Genomic DNA, 21673 nt, shown 5'->3' on the forward strand with positions numbered 1-21673 from the left:
AATGCAGAAGAGTTACTCTTTAAATGTCTCTTTAATGTATTAAAAAAACTTACATTTATAACTCCTAGAATGCTTTATTTATTTTATTTTTAAGAATAAGTATTATTATTTTTTTTTTTCTTCTTAGTCTTTATTCTTGACATGAGAATTTGTTGTTTCGTTTTTTTTGTTTGTTACTAAAAGTAATACCTAATATATTTTATTTATGTTTGATGTTTGTTATGTATACAAAACCTTTTTTCATTATAAGTGTATATAAAAGTTTGTATATCCAAGTTTGTATATCCAGAGCCTGCTGAATACAGGATATAAAATATATGCAGGAATATTAAAAGAGAAACTAAGCAGCATTGTAGAAAACAAATTACTAGAAGAACAAAATGGCTTCCAAAAAGGCCGATCCTGGATAGATCCAATTTTTACTTTAAAATTATTAATAGAAAAGAGAAGAGAATTTCAAAAAGAAACACATGTGGCGTTTATTGATTATGAAAAAGCGTTTGACAAAATTAGTCGACAAAAATTGTTTAAAATATTAACCGATTTAAACATACCAAACCAACTTTTACAATCTATTCAAGAAATATATACAGGAAATAAAATAGCAGTTAAATTAGAACACACCTCAGAATGGAAAGATATATCAAGAGGAGTACGACAAGGATGTACCCTCTCACCTCTGCTTTTCAATATATATATAAATGAAATATTAACAATCTGGAAACAGCATAACCCATTTGGTATACAAATGACCCCGCAAATGAAGATAGATACACTACTATTTGCAGATGATCAAATAATATTAGCTACATCAGAAGATGACTTACAAAGATCATTAAAATTATTAAATGATATCTCAAAGCAATATAATATGACAATATCCAAAGAAAAAACAAAAATAACGGCATTCAAAGGAGAAAACCCAATAAGAAGTAAAATAGTGATAGACAATAAAATACTAGAACAAGTAAACACTTTCAGATACTTGGGATGTGATCTATCATACGAAGAAGAAAAAGACATAGACACTAAAATATCAAACTTTGTCAAAGTAAATGGCATAATAAATAGTATATTTAAGCCATCCCTGGTACAAAAACACACTAGAATCAGACTATATAATGTCTTGTCAAAACCAACTCTACTATACGGAAGCGAAACATGGACCATGAAAAGGAAAGATGAAAAACGAATTCAAACAGCAGAAATGAAGTTCCTCAGAAAAACAGCGGGATATACCAAGTGGGACCACAAAACAAATGAAGAAATCTTACAATCCCTAAAAATCAAACCAATTAATTACTACATAAGACAGTATAAACAAAAATGGCTAGAACATTTAAATCGAATGGACAAAAGCAGACTACCAAAAATATTATACAGATACAAAATAAGTGGAAAAAGAAGAATCGGAAGACCAAGAAAGAGATGGCATGAGACCGGAACAGGCCACATGGCCTATATTCCATGATAGGAAGAAGAAGAAGTATATCCAAGTGCATCAAATAAAATAAAAAAGTTCTTCAATGTCTGTTGCCTATAATTTTTTCTATTAAAAAAGGATAAAAAAAAACAGTTTTTCGACAAAATGGCAAATGAGTCGCCACAACTAACCCAAACTTGGGTTAATTTTGGTTAACTGGATAGGCCCACAAAGAGTGTTAGTCCAGGGTCCCCAAAGTTAACAGTCTGCCACTGAACCAAACGAACCCCATGCTCATAATCTAAATCCCATAATCCCAATAACTCTTCTTTGCACCTTTTCCCACGGCTTTTTCATCCCCTCAAGACCCAGTAGACCGAGATCCAAGCACAATAATCCAGATGTGGTCATATCAAGGCCTTATAAAGAGGCAAAATGACTTCCTCCTTATCTGTCAATATTTGCTTCAACATTGCAATTATCCTCTGAGTTGTATTTGCAACTTTTGCTATGTGACCTTTGAACTTCAAATTTCTATCCACCATTACACCAAGATCCCTAGCATCATCAGTTTCTTGTAGCATAACTCTGCTAATATGTCACTCGAAATCTCATCACACCAAAGTGTGATGAGATTATCATTAAAGCATAACTTTACACTTACTAACATTAAATTGACACCCATTTTCGTTTACCCAAATTTCCACCCTATTTAAATCATTTTGTAAGTGCTGGATGTTAGCAGCATCCCTGATTGCCATGTTTATCTTTGTATCAGCAAGCAATTGCACATTTCCAGTTAAACCCTTCCCAATGGCATTAATGTATAAATTGAATAACAATGGCCCAAGAACTGAACAATGAAGTATACCACTGCCTTAAATGAAGTAGGTGTAAATTTGCCTAAAATATGGGAGATTCACACCCACTGCATACCACTTTTTGATATCTGTCTGTCAAACATCCACTTATCCAGGTCAAGATTTTATATTCCAATCCCATATTCCCCAGTTTATGCAATAAACTGGGGAATGATACCACACAAAAGGCTGTATCCTCTCAAATGCCTTAGCAAAATCCAATATTATCTCAGTGTATTCATTCCCTTTATTCAACTCGGCTGTAACATTGTTATAAAATATAAGCAAACTGATAAAAAATAACCTTCGTTTAGTAAACCCATGCTGCTCCTTCCAGAATATAGCTTGTTTGCCTACTCATTTCTGTATGCGACTTCTTATCAAATTTCTCTAAAATCCCACAGAAACTATGCTGTATAGACTCAAGCAAAACCATATGTTGCACCAGCAAACACAGTATCTAACAAAAAACTATTGTCCAAGTTTTCAATTACATGAAATAAGTGCTTGTTTGATTGCATTTGAAATTTTCAATGTCATTAAGACAGATCACAAAGGTTAACTTCAAATAAAATTCTACCACAAATTGAAACATGCCATATAATGTGTGTGAGGGTCCATCCACCAGCTCAACAGGGAAGCAGCATGCAAACAAATAGCAATAAAATTCAACAGAAGGGTTGAAACTTTGTATGGTTGAGCCTGCCCACGCAATGTGAAAGTGGTACACAAACGGTAATGAGAAGTTCCATCAGAACGATAAAAGGCAAAACAGCACCCCATTGTGAACGTGCTAAAACTGATAAAAATATATAGTAAATGTTGTTATGGCAGTCTGAGATATATGGAATTCGGTTGAAGAGAATTAGCATTTTAACTCAAAAACTGTCAGTTTGCCTTTGTCGTTGGTTCATGCGATATTTTGTTAATACCGCACCAATTATGTGCACGTCTTCATAGCTTACAGGCTTAACACTGAGTCTGTTTCGCACTCTGTTTTCACTTCTCATTAGTCATTTGTGAAGGATTGTTCATTACATATCTCAAGACTTGTAAATTACTGGTAATTTTTACTTGAAATAATGGGAAAGAAGATGCTGCTATTTGAGTACATGATTTTGATGATGCACACAAGAAAACTGCTCTCGAGGCTGTAAGTAGCGATAGCAAATAGGAGATTGGTAATTCATACCCGTTTCAGTTTTTTCCAGAAAACGTTAGTTTCCAAAAATCCCCGTATATATCTCGCACCACGATTTTTTAGCTTTAATTTTTGAGGAAAAAAAAAAGTGCGAGTTATATTCGAGTAGATAAGGTACTCTTCTGCTCACTGAGTCCTTGTACATAATTTTCTCCTTACCATATTTTTCTTGTTTGTTGACCTGATCTTGATTATCACCTTCGACCATCTGCTTCTGTCAAGTAAGACTGGAAATTAGAATAATTATCTCAAGAGAGAAATTCAGAAATTTGGGTTCACAAAAGTAAGAATAAATGTAAAAAGAACTTTCCTGTGAGAAATAATATAGGGTAACCTGCATTACTTCTCACAGAAAAGTGAGACATAATACAATGGGGTTTTCATAACCTTAACTTTAAGGTTATCAAAACCCCACCGAAGAATGGTCTGGAGAGTAGAAGTATATTCTAAATGGGAAGGGATTTGTATTCCTGATAATATGTATTTTCAAAATGATGCAGAACACTTGGACTACCTCTAGATTAGTCTCATTTTTCAGCACCCTAATACTGTCTAATAGTTCTTAGGTGTTCTTCTGATTGCATGAATCCATCAACATCTTTTTTTTTTTTTTCTGCCATCATGGCATCAAATGCTTACTTCATTAAATTTTCCTCTCCAATTCTGTTTGAGTGATTACCTGAGATTACTTCTGCTTAAACATTCCTGAATACTAACAATGTCAAGTTCTGTTCCCTTCTAATATCTTCATTTTTAATGATTCTGTCATTGATGCCACCTGGTCATCCCACCCCAATTTGAACTCTAATAACTGTTTTATTTCTAAAATTTTATGATCCATAAGTTAACACTGGCATGAAGACTGTCCTATATACACCTAGTTTAGTGTTCTGACCAAGTTCTCCTATTCCAGATGAATTAATTCAGTTGATTCTTCGTTAAAATAACCAGCATTGTTTATTTGTTGTCACTTCCCATATTTCATTTGCCATTTTCACTAAAAATTGTGTGCCTGAACAGCTGAAATGGTTATTTTGTTTTATGGTCTTCCATTTAAAATGTTCCTGTCAACTGTCATAGTAATTATTCTTTTTGCTGATTTTCAAGTAAGTAAAATTTCTTACAGAAGTTTGGTTAAGGAATCTTGCAGACTTGTAATGGATTTATTTGGAGTATAACATGATCCGCATGAGGTAAAAAGCCAAGATTAATACCACCAGTTTTGATATCACATCTAATGCCACTTTCTTACATAATGCGATTCATAAACCGGTACTAAAGTGACTGAAGTAACCAGTAGTACTCAAATAACTGAAACTAACAGATTTCCATAACCATGATCTCCTAACCATTCTCAAGATAGTGTGATAACTTGGTGAATTTCCAGAGGCGCATCAGCCATATGTGCAATGTGTGCGATGCACACAGGCACCAGGATAGTAAAGGTGCCAAAGAGGAGGAAATACTTAAAAAAAAAAAAAAAAAAAAGTTTTTGTTTATAGTGATTTTTTTATTGGAGGGGGGGGGGGGATAGGTGTGCCAACTAAAGTTTTGCTCACAGGCGCCAGATACTGCTGGCACGCTACTGTGAATTTCAATACTGTTGTCTTTATATTTATTTATGTGAATTCAAATTGGAAATAACTGAGAGGAGACTTCCACATAGCCTTTAAAGGAATGCGGAGAACCGACCAGGGCTTCTGACCTAATGTCCAATCCTCACCTTCTCGTGGTGCACCCTGTTGGGTATCTACCTGGATACTGAACGAACGAGGATGGGCTGGCAATTTGGGATTTAGCCGACCAAATTGTATTCCTATTGGTTAAACCAAAATACAAAATGATGGTACAACATGACAAAATTTCATGCGGGATGGGGCGTCGCCTGGTTAAACAAGGCCTCCATTGTCTTCGCCAGGGCAAACAGCGAAAAGTCAGCTACTGGAACAAATCTGAAAACACACCCCAACTCAACATCACCAGAGTTAAAGATCGGTAATATCAACATAAGAAGCCTGAACTTCAAAGAAATGGAGCTAGCAGAGGAATTAGATAAGTACCAGATCGACATAATAGGGGTTACTGAAACAAAAAAAGACAAAAACTGGTGAGATCTTTCTGAGCAATAAATACAAAATGTTATATTCAGGCAATAACAATTAAGGAAAAGGAGTAGCCATAGTATTCAACACTAAATACGAGGCTAATCTTCTTGAATGGCAGTCAGTCTCAAGTAGAGTGACGCAAATATGAGAATGGGGAACTGGACAATGAGACTTATTTGTGCCTATGGTCCCACAGAAGGTTCTACTAAGGTAGAAGAGGAGGAAATTTTTGAGGCTTTAGAGAACGCAGCTGACACAATGAAAAAGGAAAAGTTGGTCCTTGTTGGGGATCTAATTAGCAGAGTAGGAAATGACTGTCAAACATACAAAAATATATTGGGAAAATTTGGAGAAAAGAGCAAAGCTAATAATAATGGCAAATACCTGTTGGATTTCTGCTCAGGACATAGACTGGTTATTACTAACACCATGTTCCAACATAAAAATGTGCACAAATTCACATGGAGAGAAGAAGGAAGAAATAAGAAAAGTCTCACTGACTATGTTATTGTTGATAGTGATGTTTTCTCCCTGGTACAGGACACCAGAGTGTACAGAGGATTTGAAATTGGAAGTGATCACTATTTAGTCTTGAGCAGGATAAAATTGAATTTCATATTGAAAAGAATGACATGTAAGAAAGTTTTAAAGCTAATAAAAGTTGAGTAGCTCTCAGATGTGAATTGTAGGCTAAAATACACAAAGATTATTGAAGGAAAAATGAAATAGTTTGAGAACAGGAACCAAACCTTGGAGATTTAGTGGCAAGCCTTGAAGAAAACCCTGATTGATTCAGCTAGAGAGGCATGTGGTAAAGTAGTCTACAAGGATAGAAAAATTAGAACTCCATGGTGGACACAGGAAGTTAAAGAGACAGTGAAGGAAAAGAAGAAAGCATATCAAAAGTTCCTGGCAAATAAGTCAGCTTGTGCTCTTAGAGAATAGAGAGACAAATGTAAGAAAGCTAAACAGTGTGTAAAACTAGCTAAACAAAAGTCATGGGAGTACTTTTGCAAGAACATAGAAAATAAATATCAAGAAGGTGGCAAAATATTCTGGAGGTTGTTGAGGAAGCTTAGGAATGGAGGAAAGAGTGTTGTAAAAGGAGTTAGAGAGATGATAAAAGTGACATGAAAATGGGAGAAAGAGATATCCTTGAAATATGGAGTAATTACGTTGAAAATTTGCTAAATGAAACAAGCAGTGATGACAGCACAGTGATAAAAAACACTGCTCAGGCATGCAGTCAGTATCCATACTTGAAGTAGAAAAAGCCATCAAAGGCTTGAAATGTGGAAAGGCAGCAGGAGTAGACGATATTCGACCAGAAATGCTGAAGTATGGTATAAAAGTCTTACAGTGGCTGCACTGCATAGTTCAGAATGCCTGGACAGAGGGGGCGAATTCCAACCGATTGGAGTAGAGCTCTCATAGTACCCATATATAAAAAGGGAAATAAAACTGAATGTGAGAATTACAAAGGTACATCCCTACTGAGTGTTCCTGGTAAGATATATGCAAGTATATTTGAAAAACAGTTGAGAAGAATTGTGGAAGAAAAGCTTGGTGAAGAACAAGGCTGGATTCAGGTCAAATAGAGGCTGTCAGGATCAGATTTTCACTTTACAACAATTAGTGGAGAATATCATGGGAATATAACAAAGATCTGTATTTAAGTTTTGTCGATTTGGAAAAGGCATATGACAAGGTGCCAAGAGAGAAGCTATTGAAAACGCTACAGTTATATGGTGTCAATGGGGCATTAGCAATACTTAGTCTTTATTTGAGTTGTGAGTCAGCAGTTAGAATTGAAGGAAGTAGAGGAAGATGGTTTAATGTTAAATCTGGTGTGAGACAAGGATGTACATTATCCCCACTGTTATCCATTGTCTATATGGATCAAATTATGAAGGAAAGTGGTATTAAACATGTTATCAAAATTGGAGATGTTAATGTCAGCTCTTTGCTTTATGCGGATGATGTTATACTTCTAAATAAATCCACTACAAGTCTGCAAGATTCTCTGACTAAAATGAATAACTGTTGTAATAGATATGGTATGAAGGTCAGCAATAAAAAGGCAAAGACAATGATAATAGGCAGAATCATTGAAAATGCCAACTGTGTTGTGAATGGAGAACGTGTGGAACAAGTAAAACATTTCAGCTACTTAGGCACAATTTTTAGTGAAGATGGTAAATTAAATATGGAAATAGACAACAGAATCATCAAAGCTGGTATGGTAGGAAGTCAATTGAATAAATTCATTATGGAATAAGAGAGAAAATAGTTGGAACACTAAATTAGCTGTATACAAGACAGTGTTCAAACCAGTTTTAACTTATGGATCTGAGAGCTGGGTCAGAAGTAAAACACTTGTTCATCACACCTCTCAAAAAGTGTTATCAGGTCTTTAATAGAGCACATTATGTATGCACCTCTCCCTCAAGCTTAAAACAAGAACTTTTCACTATCAAAACTTTAATAGAATTAAATGGTTACAACACCCCCCCCCCCCCATCAAATCCTGCAGATAACTGACTCTTATGTTCTTTAACCTAAAGATTCTTTAACAGGCCACAATGCTTCAATCCCTTATATTTCTGGTATCGCTGAGCCCATTGGTAGAATTCTGAAGAAGTATCACCTTATTCCCATATATTTTCCTATCAACAAAATTTCTTATTTGTTACCATCTACAAAAGACAAACTGTCACCTTTATTATTAGCTGGTGATTAGCAGAGTCCACATATATAGATTCAATATGTATAGACATCAATAGATGTATATGGAAAGGAGAGACTTAAAAAATAGTCCAACTGTAGTTTTATTAAAAATCATGCTTCTCAAATTTAGTAACGATCCTTTGGTAATGTTTTGTCCAACTGTAATAAGTTGGTTCTTATTATTCCATAAAGATGGCTGACCAGAAACATTATACTAAACCAGAAGCCTCATATTAGCATAATGACTACTCATCAACTTCATACCTACTCTGTTTATCATTTTAGATTAAGTTTATAATCTGTTATTGCTATAATTAAATTTATTAACTATGTCCCATACATTATTGATCTTTTCCATTCTGCCAAGTTCCTTTTCCATCCATAGCACTTTTTAAATTAACTAAAAAGTCATTTTGACTAAAGACACAATAAATTTAAATGCGACTAGTCTCGCCATTGTGATTTTTATAGCCTTTTTGGGGTAAAACAAATATTGTATCTTTTTGCAAAGAAGTTCATCATTAAAAAAAAATAAAATGAATCCCATGCATACAAAGTTCTAAACTTATGGTGCATTAGTACTGTTGGAGGACCAAGGAGTTGAAAATCAGGAAGCCCAATTCTAGAGATGGAACTTTATCAAGCCATTTCAATCTGCTAATAAGGACTGTGATGATCCAATGCTGGGGAATGAAATTCATTTACTACCTACCTAAAGATATTAAGCATTCATGCACACAGCAGGTTTCACCCCCCTACAAACTGACTGGCTGGAGTACAGCCAACCTTACTTAAATTAGGGACGGTTTCATTTCTTTTATATTTTATCTTTTTTATTTATTTATTTTATATTACTTGGTTATTGAAGAATACACTAACCTGCGGAGATAAAGAAGTTATTATTCCTCTTTATAAGGTGTTGATACGTCCACATCTGGATTACTGTGCTCGGGTCTCCTCACCTGGATTTCTTGGAGACGAGGATGTGGTAGAAAAAATTCAGAGGAGAGTTACCAAGTTGGTGAGTGGTGTAAGGAATGCTCCCTACATTGATAGATTGAGAGTTTGCAGATTACAGAGGTTAGTTGATGGGCAAAGAAGAGGGGATATGATAAAAACATTCAAATTACTATAATGTTTTTATAAGATTGATGCAGGGGAAATATTTCAGCAGTGGGATAGTAGTGGAAGAACAAGAGCTCCTCCCTGGAAATTAAATTAGTGTGTGTGGTTAATATGGGTGAGAGGACTAGAATTTTCGCTTGGAGAGTGGTGAATGAATGGAATGCATTCCCTGACTCAGATGTGAGTCTTCATCTGTAAATGATTCAAGAAGAGGTATGATAGTGTGGATAGTTTGGGTTTCCTGTGATGCGTCTTCTGACTCCATGGAGATACCAGTATAATAATATGTTAACATTCAAGTTTTCCGATAATCACATTTATTAATTTCAATGACATTTCGTGAATCTTTACTCACGTACAGTGTGGTGTTGGCAGTGGTGGCTCTTCCATAAGGGCTGCATTGAATGCAGCTTCAGCGTTGAGTATGCTTGCCAATACTATTCTTAGTATACTCAACGCTGGAGCTGCATTCAATGCAGCCTTTATGGACGAGCCGCCACTGGGTGTTGGATAATGGTACACTTCACAAACTGCAATTATGAAGTGATGTAATGGCTTAGAGGAGTTTTATCAAAAATATCAATGCTGTTTGTCCAGAAATGCCAGTGATGCAACACTGGCATTTCGATCACGTACATCTTAGAAGAGGAGAGCAGCCTTATACAGAGAAACCTTTACGTACAACGCTGAATTGTAGTTTTAAAATCTCTGCTAGCTTTACACCGGTATTTTTGAGAAAAAGTAGTGCTACTGTATGAATAAGTTCTGAGCGACATAATCTCGATTTCTGGATGGCCAACAGGATTCTGAGTGTAAGTAAAATATTAACTTACCCCTTTATTAATGCTATCAAATATATAATTGGTAGCTACATCACAACCTCTTTCAAAGAAAAATGCTCCTGCAACAAGAGCTAAAACATATGTAGATGTACGACGAAACACACTACGATATACTGTTGAAACTAACCCAGCCATAATACAATAATTAACTTGCTTCACTTCTTCTTAAACTAATAACCAACTACAAATTATTTCACTTCACCAAAATGATACCAACACGAAACTTTACTCGCAACTTTGGGAATTTCCCATAGGTGGCACACAAGCAAAAAAACCTTTTTGTAATTTTCACACGCACAATCATTCTTTGGAGAATATGAAACATTCATCCAAAATATATAAATAAATAAATCTTTTTTTTATTTCATGAAGCGAGCAGATGATGCTTGTATTGAGATGAAACAAGAAAAGGTCACTGCCAAAAATGATGAGATTAGAGATTTAGGAGTGGTGGTTGACAATGGACTGAAGTTTAGAGGGCATATTGCTAGTGTTGCAAAGACTGCACATCGTAGTGCTGCTACAATAAGATATACTCTAACATGCAGGGATAAGGAAGTGGTTATGCGACTGTATAAGACACTGGTCAGACCAGACTTGGACTATTGTGCTCAAATCTGATCACTTGGTTTTAAATGTGATGTGGAGAGATTGGAGAGGATCTAGAGACGAGTAACTAAGATGGATACATGTGGAAGTATAAATCAGGTGATTATAGGAAGCTCTGTAGTCAGTTAGCATCAGTACGTTGGGTAGATGAGCTGAGCAGAAAATAGGTTGACAATGCATGGAAACTCACAAGGCAAAATCTGAAAAAAGCAAATTTACGACTGCATGAGAAGGTTAAGCAACTAAATAGAGTAGGAGTGAAATAGATGAACAGTGAAATTAAACAAGCTGTGCTGGAAAAGAAAATATTATGGAGGAGGTACCCATAAAGAATATAAAGTGCAGGCTAGAAAGGTGACGAGCATGGTAAAGAAAGAAAAGGTGTAGTATGAGTGAGAGATTGGCTTGTCAGACCAATGTTAACTCAAGGGAATTTTTCTGCTACATGACAAGCAAGAGGAAGAATAGTTATACCAGATTAACGAGCGCTTTATCAGCGTATACCATAGTGGTGTAAATGATGTTTCGGTGGAATATATAGAAGAGAGGAAAGTATTAGGAGAATTGGAGGTGAAAGAAACAAATATAAGATGTTGGTTGAGTTAGATGTGAATAAGGCTGCGGGAATGTATGACATATCACCACATATTCTTAAGGAATGTGCACCACATTCCTATTCCCCTGACCTGGTTATGTAATGAAAGTCTTGCAGTGGGTAGGGTTCCTAAGGAGTGGAAAGAAGGCAAAATAGTACCACTCCACACGCATTGTTCTAAGACAGAAGTCTCCAACTACAAACAAGTCTGTATAATTGCGATTGTAGTCAAGTTGTCAGAGAGATTCCTAAGAGTAGAATACAGGATTGGGTTGATGGACATAGCATCCTTTATTATAGTCAGAATAGATTTGTAAAAGGTAGGTCCTGTTTTAGTAATTTACTTGCATTTCATGAAACAAAAATAAGTGTATTAGATAAGGGAGAATCTTAGATTTTTGCAAAAGCGTTTGATAGATTACCACGTGATAAGTTGGGGTACAATCTGCAGAGGATGGGAATATATAGTATATTAGTTAGAAGGATCAGAGATTGACTCTCTGAACGATACTAGTAGGTTGTGTATGATGTAGCAATGTCTGAAAAAAAGGAAGGTGACCAGTAACATGCCCCAGGATTCTGTTGTTAGGCCCCTGTTCTTTAACTTGTTTGTAAATGATATATCATGTGGGCTGACTGGGGATCTTCAGTTATTTGCTAATGATGCAAAGTTAGGAGGAATTATAAGTAGTACTGCTGATATTAATTCCCTTCAGGAAGATTTGAATAGACTTTTTACTTGGACAAAAAGGGTGGTGTTGTAGTCGTAATATCAATAAGTGCAAGGTGTTGCATTTTGGAGTCCAAAAATATAAGGCAGTGTACTATATCGGTGGTGACGTACTGCAGGAAGTGAATGAGATTAGATATTTGGGAGTGGTTGACAGTAAACTGACGTTTAGAGGGTATATTGCTAGTGTCGCAAAGACTGCACATTGTAGTGCTGCTACAATAAGAAATACTCCAACATGCAAGGATAAGGAAGTGGTTATGCGACTGTATAAGACACTTGTCAGACCAGACTTGGACTATTGTGCTCAAATCTGGTCAACTGGTTTTCAATGTGATGTGGAGACATTGGAGAGGATCCAGAGATGAGTGACTAAGACAATATAGACACTTTGAAATGCTTACTATGGAGAGAGAGGTTGAAGAAATGTGGATTGTAGAGTTTGGTGGATAGGAGAAAGAGAGGTGATGTCATAGACATTTAAGTTAGTGAGAGGATTTTATCGAATTAATACAGAGGGTATTAAAACTAGTAGATGGTGAAAGGCGAAGAACCAGAGGTCATTCCTGGAAGTTGACTAAAAGTGGTGAAGACGGGTGTGAGGATTAAATATTTCACATTGAGAACTGTCAGTGAATGGAACACATTGCTGGAATGTGTTGATAATTCAATGAGTGTTAAGGATTTTAAGATGCTATATGATAAATATCTTGTCAGTTGAATGAATCTACCACGATGAGTCTGCCCACTACTTGGAGCGAGTAATGATAATAATGATCATATTTCTGAAAATCAATGAACACCCAGTATCAATAAACTTAGCAGTCATCAGTAAGGGAGTCCATGGCAATCGATGATTTTAATGGAATTTAGGGGAAAGAATATGACAGATAAACAAAAATATATCATTTCATTATCCTAAATCACAAACCCATTATTATTTTCTAAAACAGTGGTAGTTATACATTCGTTATAACTCTCACAGGAAATCAACTATCAACAATTCATTCTTCCATTGATATGAAAGTTTGTAAATGTCTTTAGGTGGTAGATGAATCTAAAACGAACGTTAGAAGCAATCAATCCACTAAGTAGAAACTTAACGTACCTTGGAATTTGTCCTGCAGAGCAGGATGTCCCAATTAGGATTGAAAAGGCTAACCTTAAATTATACATGGAATATCTGCAAAAGCATAGCAATTTCTAGACTAAAAGAGCAGTTCAAGTGTCTGAGTGGAAAAGTGGGAGAAATAGAAACTGGGAGAAGGTTTTCCATTTTTGTTTTCTCCACAAGTAACCTACAGTAAATATGAAACACTGTGATTGACACAGTTATTACTATGTCATTTTTTGGAAAATAATTAACATACAAAATCATATTAAGCCAACATAGCTATGAATTTATCGTAGGCTGCTATTTTGCTAGATTCAAATCAGATGAAACACGCCTCTTTCCATTTCTAGCCAAGACAAATTCTTTAAGTGCCATGTGCTGCATGATAATTTCTTACGGACAGACAGGAAGAACTGCAAAAACTTTTTCTACCACCCACAAAAGACTAAGGTTCAGATAATGAGAGAACACAAAAAATATTATTATACAATTATCTTTATGGAATCAGAAGGCACATCGCGGAAGACTCACACTAACCTCTCTCTACACACATAATACCTAACATACCTCTTCTTAAACTCATTCACTGGCAGGATACTCAACTAATTCACCACCCTCCAAGCAAAAAATCCAGTCAACACATCCTTTCTAATCACAATCTTACACCACTTACAGGACTGAACCAATTCTCTCTATTACATACTGAAAAATTTCTTTCATGTGAATCGTATCAATCCCTATAATAACTTATGTTTCTATCCTGTCCCCTCTTTTCCACCTATCAACTAAACTTTGTAACCCACACACTTTCACATTCTTCGTATGGAGCATTCCACAGACTTGTCACCAGCTTCGTCACTCATCTCTAAATCCTCTTCACCATGTCTTGATCCAAAGAAACTTAAGTGATCATAACTGTGCACAGTTATGATCACCTAAGTACAGTTAAAAGGAGGGATGTCAATTATTTCCACCAATTTCCATGCCTCTTCGATTTCCTACAATCCAATAACATTGATGTGATAAATGGTATGTAATCTTTTTTCGATCCAAAGTGAATAATTTTACATTATCCTTCACCCACAATGGTAATTTTTTTAAATTGGCATTGATGTAGATATCCTGCAGGATATCATCATCTTTATCAATTACTGCCCTCACCACTTTAGCATCATCGACAAACAACTGAATATCCACCCTTAAATCATTCTTTATATCATTAATATACGAATTAAAGCTCTAGGACTGGCCACTTTGGCATTCCACTAGTCCCTGAATCTTCTAGATTTCACTCCACCATATATTATTCTGTGATGTCGATCTGTCAGCCAATTTAAGGATTTATTTAGCCAAAGGCTAAAATAAATCCAAAAGTTTTTTTTTTTGCTATGTAGCAAGTAAGAGGAAGAATGATTATGGAAGGATGAGTAATTGATGCTGAAGGTAAAAAGGTGACAGCAACTGCAGGATCTCCACCTGAATGATACATTCTTGCAAAGTGATCACTCAACTATTTCTTTCTATTTCTGTCACCTTCATACCTTCAGTGTTGATTAGTCATCCTTCCCTATTCATTCTTCTTCTTACTTGCTATATAGCAAAAAAAAAACTCTTTTCAATTTATTCTATCCTCTTTAGCTAATTTTCTTATAATTTGATTTGGCCTTTCTTACCATACTAGTCGTTACTTGCATGCACTTTATACTACTCTGGAGTATGATAATGATCACATTTTTCTTTATATTTCCTCCACAATGTTTTCTTCTTCTACTACTTCTTTTTTCAGTGCCTGATTTATATCTCTACTCATCCACTCAACTTTCCACTTGATTTATCCGCCTTTCCACTTAATTTATTTCCTTTGAGAGAAGCAGTATGAGACTTGCAAACCTGGAGGTTTGCAAGTCTCATACTGCTTCTCTCAAACAATCCCTGACCTCTCCCTGTGCACTACTGACATTCTCTATGCTACCCTCATTATGGGAATTCAGAGATAGCAACAGATTGAACTTGAATATGCCTTTACAAAAGCCATTACAAAAGACTATGTCTGAACAGGTAGCCAAAACAATGAAATGCTTCCTTAACCTCAACTTAGTATGGGCTGAATTAATATATTCAAAATTTTGCATATAGTTTCAAGATCAAATCTGAATAAGTATCCATACTATTTCTATCTAGTCTTAGAAGACGCTGTTAAAACATTACTTTTTCCTATCACAATTATGAACAGTTGACTGTAGTGCCTTATTTCTGACGAGTGCTTGGTAATTCGTGGATGCTAATAAATATCAGTTTATATTATAAAATATGATATTTGAATTTGGGGAATTTTGTGCAGTGCAGTATATGCGAAATATGGTCATACAACAAAATTAATGGATATGCGGAAAGAAATTGAAAATGGAGAGAGTGTGTACTAAATGTTTCAAAAATGAGTGCCCATTAAGTGACGCGAACGCAGAAAACGTTACTAGAGTGGACAGTACTGACTGCTGAAAGGAAAATTATTTTATTAATGTCGAATGTGCGGCCATGAAATAGAGGAAAGCAAAATGGACATTAATAAAGAAATACTATATTTGAACGTTATCCTTCATAGAAGAAAGTGCGAAATCGAAAAATTACAGAAGCAGGAAGAGATTATCAGGGCTGAAAAGAGAAGGAAGTAGGTGGTCCGAAGTAATAATAATGACTGAGCGAATAAAGAAGAAAAACAAATTAAGGAGAAAATTATATACAGAGAATCAATGATCAGGGAAGTGCTTAATGAAAGTGTAACAAAATCGTGTTTCCCTGGTGCAAAAAATTCTTGATATTAGTCATGCCATTAGGATGCAAAAAGGAAAATTGAAGGAAATGATCGTCTTGGTTGGCACATATGATTTGAGAGAACAGAAGGATTCTCTGAGGGAGGATGTAAAGTAGTTGTTGGAAGAGGCAAAACTGAAGAGGGAGAAGGTGAAGATTGCAAGTCTCTTACCACACTATGAGAGAGGCAAACTAAGGAGGAGGGAGTTGCTAGCTAATGAGTCTATATTTAGGTTGTGCAGAAGGAATTATGTTGGATTTGTTCATCTGTGGTCTGTGTTTGATGAAGAGAAGGATTTGCATGTAGGATCTAAATGACCTTGCTGTTAAATATCTATAAAGCTTTGTACATTGAGCATGCTAAAGTGTGAATTTAGTGTAGCTCTGTGGTTGTGACGTTTGCACACCACAGCGCTTGACCGCATCGAAGGAAGACTTTGTGTCGAAATTTTTCTAAGGAAATTTGTCTAAACTTTTTTTCGACTGGTTCCCGAGTTACTCGATCTCTGTCACAAGCAAGCAGGATTTTTTATCCAGGAAACTCGGGTTTTTCGTCCCGTAAACTCAAGAAAATCTATTGTAGAACACACACTATTTTCAGACATTAAATATAGCATGTTAAGGTAGGGACGACGAGAAGGCGGTACTTGTTGAGCCGTCTCTCTTCACTTCGTGCAGCTGAATTAGTGATAACCTTGGGCTAGCTCTCTCCTATTGGGTACCAGTGGAGATCAAACTGCCCACTCAGTCTCCAAAAGTTAGATAGGGCTAAAAAACGGCATCCTCTATTCTCTATACGGGAATAAAAAGGCGTTAGCTAATTTTTTGAGAACTTAAAATATAGATAAAAAACTTAAGAACTGTTTAAAACCGTCATAGACATAAATCGCATTTTTTTAAAAAAAATAAAGTGTCTTCTGTGAATTCGAAACAGAAATAAAGCTTCCTAAATGAAAAAGAATATATGCCTAGCAGTAGCCAAGATGATATATATAACGAAAGTATGGTCTGTAATAATCATAGATCTAATGCATCAAAAATCTAGTGAAACCAATTTCATCATATAATAATAATAATAATAATTTTTTTTTTAATTGTGTCTCAGTATAAATTACATACAATAATAATATTTACAATATTTACAATAAAGTTTATACAGAATTTTTGAATTTAGAATATAATAATAATAATGATAATAATATTTTTTTTTTTTTTTTTTTTATAAACGACTTATTTGTTTTTGTTTTTACAATGAAAGTGATAAGGTTTACTATCACACAGAGTATCTGCACACACACAATGAAAAACATATTATCTTTTCTGTACAGTACGAAAATTCGATATACAAAATGCAGAGTACATTTTATAAATATGAATATACATTTTTTAAACTAGCTAAATATGGATTGGCACCAATGTGCACACAATTCACGATACAATGCAGTAATGCAGCATACACACACAATTCAATAAAAAAAAAAAAAAATCAGCTAACGCCTTTTTATTCCCGTATATACGGGAGTAGGCGAGGCCATTTAGCCCTATCTAACTTTTGGAGACTGAGTGGGCACTTCAATCTCCACTGGTACCCAATCAGAGACAGATAGCCCAAGGCTATCACTAATTAAGCGGTACGCAGTGAAGAGAGACGGCTCAAATGTGCCGCCATCTCGTGGTCTCTAACCCTAACACAATATATTTTTAATGTCTGAAATAATGTGGGTTCTACGGTCGATTTTCTTGAGTTTACAGGACGAAAAACCCGAGTTTCCGGGAGGAAAAACCTGCTTGCCCGTGCCAGAGATCGACTAACTCGGGAACCGGTCGAAAAAAGGCTTAGAAAAATTTCCTCTAGTCGCCGACTAGACTCGAAACCAAGACTTCCTTCGTGCGGCCTAGCGCGATGGTGTGCAAACGCCACATCCACTGAGCTACACAGGCTCAACCACAATTCAATAATAATAATAATAATTTTTTTTTTTTTTTACATTTTATTATGTCTCAGTATAAGTTACATACAATAATAATATTTACAGTATTTACAATAAGGATTATACAGATTTTTTTTTTATTTTTTTTATTTATGTCTCAGATGAATTGCATACATAGTTGCTGTAGTAATTATATGTATATAATATTTATAACGCATTACAAGTGTGTATAACAGATACTTGCAAGTTAGTAATTTTCTTCCTCGAAGCTTAGCAGAGCTTATCTGAGGAAGATAATAGATGACAGAGGGTGGTGGTTTCATGGTTGTGTTCCTATAGTGGTCACAAGCCAGGTGTTGATTTTACTGTTTGTTGGTACGTGCTTGAAAGACTTCGACTGCTATTACAGTTTAACTTTTTTTTTTTTTTGTGAAAATAGGGTTGGATTTAGACATGTAGTGGTAGTCTTGTAGTGGTAGTTTTTTGAGAGGGGGGGTTGTCGTAGGTTTGTGTGTGTATGTATGTGTGGTGGGGGAGAGAGAAACAGGAATTGCTCTAATTTTCGTTCTCACTATAATATTTATATAGTGCCTCTTTCAGCTCTCTGTATGTTCCTAGGTTTCTGTTGTCGAACGGCAGTTTGTTTATCATGTCAGGTACGTAGAAGTTTCGGGTGGCTTTGCCGTAGTGATTGTTGTACTTATATGTTATGTAGTTTGTTGACTGTGGTCTTGTTATTTGATATGTTGTTCTGGTTACTCTATAGGTTGGGCTATAGTAGTGTTTTAACATGACTGTGTAGTGGCGTAATTGTTTCACCTTAAATATTTTGTGTTTTGTCCATGCTTCCTGCATAAGAGTGGGTTGTTCCCAGAATATCAGTTTCATCATTTTATCTTGCAACCATTGTAGCCTGTTAAGTCTGTAGTCTGCGCAGAATGCGTATGATGTGATTGCATATCTTAAAATATTTTCACATAATGCTTTATAGATTAGTATTTTTATGTGGGTTGGGGCAATGTCTTTTAATCTGTATAGTTTGCTTGCTATTATCCTAAGCTTGGTATGTAGGTAGTTTGTATGGCTATTCCAACTTTGATCTGCATCGAAGTGAAGTCCAAGGTAGCGTGTTGTTTTCACCTGTGTGATGGTTGTGATTTTAGGTTCTGCACTTTGTGTATTGGAGGATGAATGTTTGACAGTGAGATATTTAGTTTCTATGGGCAGGGTTTGGGGGTTTTTGAATATCATTAGCTTTGTTTTTCCAGGGTTTATATATATGCCGTTTTCGGTTAACCAGTTAGTGATTTGATTGATGTCGTGTTGCATATTTTTGTAAGCGATTTTTGCAGTGTTGTGAATGGATACTATGGCAGTGTCGTCTGCATACTGGAAGATTTTACTTTTTAGGGGGAGTTGGCTTATGTCGTCTGTGTATATGTTAAATAGAATGGGAGATAGGACAGCTCCTTGCGGTACTCCACAGGTTACATGTACCTCTTTGCTGTGTGCTGATCCTATACGTGTGATGTGCTTTCTGTTTTTCGTGTATGCTTTAAACCACTGGAGTAGACGACCTCCAATTCCGATATGGGTAAGTTTCGTTAACAAGGTTTTATGTGTTAGTGTGTCAAATGCTTTTGTTAGGTCAATGAATACCACTAATGTTATTCTGTTTTTATCCAATGCAGCATTTATTAGATCTGTGAAATCTTCCAGGAGTGTTGCTGTTCCTTTATTTTTTTGAAAGCCATATTGTGTTTTGGGTATGATTTGAAATTTTTCAACGTATGTGGAGAGTTTCTGATGTACAATGCGCTCCATGATTTGGTTGATTACAGGCAGCGTGGCGATAGGTCTGTAATTACTTATTATGTTTCTTTTTCCCTGTTTGTGTATGGGTGTGATTAATGCAGTCTTCAGTGTTTCAGGTATGTGTCCCGTTTCGAAGATTTTATTTAACAGTTTTTGTATAACTGGAAGTAGGTCGGTTGAGTGTTTCTTGATGTCTTTTGGTCTGATTCCGTCTATCCCCGGTCCTTTGTTAGGATTAATTTGTTGAATTGCCAGTGATAGTTCTTTTGTTACTGTGGGGAACCACATCGACTGGGTTGTTCGTGGACCTAGTGGAGAATGTTCGTATGTGTGAGGGAAAGGTTGTTTCTTGTAGCTTTTGGACAGAGTTCACGAAGTGCTGATTAAAGTTGTTTGCCAACTGTTTGAGGGATTTGGGATCGCAGGCAAAGCTGTGTTTTATTGTTTCTGTGGCAGTGGTTCTGTGTATATTGTCCAGCATTTCATTAATCAGGTGCCAGGTTTCCTTTATGTCGTTCTGTGCTGTTGTTAATTTGTTGCTGTAATAGTTTCTTTTTGCCATTCGAATCTGGGTTGTTAGAAGATTCCGTTTTCTTTTGTATTCAGCTTTTAAAGCGATATTGTTCGGTGACTTCTTAAGTTGTTTCCATAGGTCATCTTTTCTTTGTATATCTGTTAGTATGTTGTCTGTTATCCATGGATTTTGTTTCGTTTGGGGGCGTATTTTTATTTTTGCTAATGCTTTGTTGTATATTTTGTTAAATGCAAGTTTAAGATTATTATATACAGCTTCAGCAGAGTCTAAAGATGCTATCTGCATCCAGTCTGTTTTTCTGATTTCATCGTTCACTATTGCTTCGTTTACAATGCTATGATACTGTTTTGTAGTCTCAGTGATTTTTATGGGTTCTGGTTCAGTGTGTAACTGCAATGCTGTGAAATAATGGTCTGCTAGTTTGCATGCTATGACGGCTGCTGTGTGGCTGTTTGGAGGGGCCCTTATATTTATATGATCAATGCAGATTGAGGTTGTTGTGTTTGATACTGAGTTTCCGACTATCTCTTCTCGTGTATACGACTGTATGGATGGGGTTATGTTATATGCCGATAATAGGTCTAGGTATTGTTCTGTGTTGTTATTTATGTTCCTAATGTTTATATTAATGTCTCCTATTATTATCAAGTATTTTGAGGTGCCTACTTTCGTGGCTGAAAGCCATCTGTTTAGTTCTTCTAGGAATTTTGTGGTGCTTAAGTTGGGTGGTCTGTATATTGCGTTTAATATCAGGGAGTTTTCTTGTTTGATGTTTTTAATTTCGATGCATATGTTTTCTGCGTGTTCTAATTAATAGTTTATTTCTGTTACTTCTAGTTTATGTTTGGTAAATATTATTATACCACCGCCTCGTTTTGTTTGTCTGCAGTGTTTGTGTTGTTGGAAGTGTGGCATTTGGTAGGAGGATGCCTCTTCGTTTGTCGTAGATACTTCAGTCAGTATTAAAATGTCTATTTCGTCTATATCTTCCTTCAGATAAGCTTGCAGGGTCAGCCAGTATTTTTGAATGCTTCTGATGTTGATGTGGAGAATAGATAGTCCTTTTTTGGGGATTGTCAGTTGTTTCCATTCTGATATTGATTTCAGAATGTGGCAATTATCATGTTCCGGGGTGACTACGTCTGCTTGATGGTGTGCATTCATGTTGGTTGGGGTGCTGGTCCTTCTTTACGAGTTGTCGATATTCCTTTCAATGTGACAGCCTGTTGAGGTCATCTACGGATTTTATT

General features: G+C 35.8%; 1 protein-coding gene across 1 annotated transcript in view; it reads right to left on the minus strand.

Annotated features, from left to right (window-relative positions):
- The window catches only part of ox (ubiquinol-cytochrome C reductase complex subunit oxen), a 42481-nt gene extending 31951 nt beyond the window's left edge, over positions 1 to 10530 (minus strand). Inside the window, exon 1 of the mRNA XM_090390997.1 lies at positions 10275 to 10530. Coding sequence (XP_090247123.1) covers positions 10275 to 10418 — 144 coding nt within the window. The 5' untranslated portion in view covers positions 10419 to 10530. The remainder of the gene's footprint in view (positions 1 to 10274) is intronic.
- Positions 10531 to 21673: the final 11143 nt, after the last annotated feature.

The sequence above is a fragment of the Typopeltis vanoorti genome, chromosome 4 (genome assembly GCF_054136105.1).
Source record: "Typopeltis vanoorti isolate ZY-2024b chromosome 4, IOZ_Tvanoo_1.0, whole genome shotgun sequence".
Classification (NCBI taxonomy): Eukaryota; Metazoa; Arthropoda; class Arachnida; order Uropygi; family Thelyphonidae; genus Typopeltis; species Typopeltis vanoorti.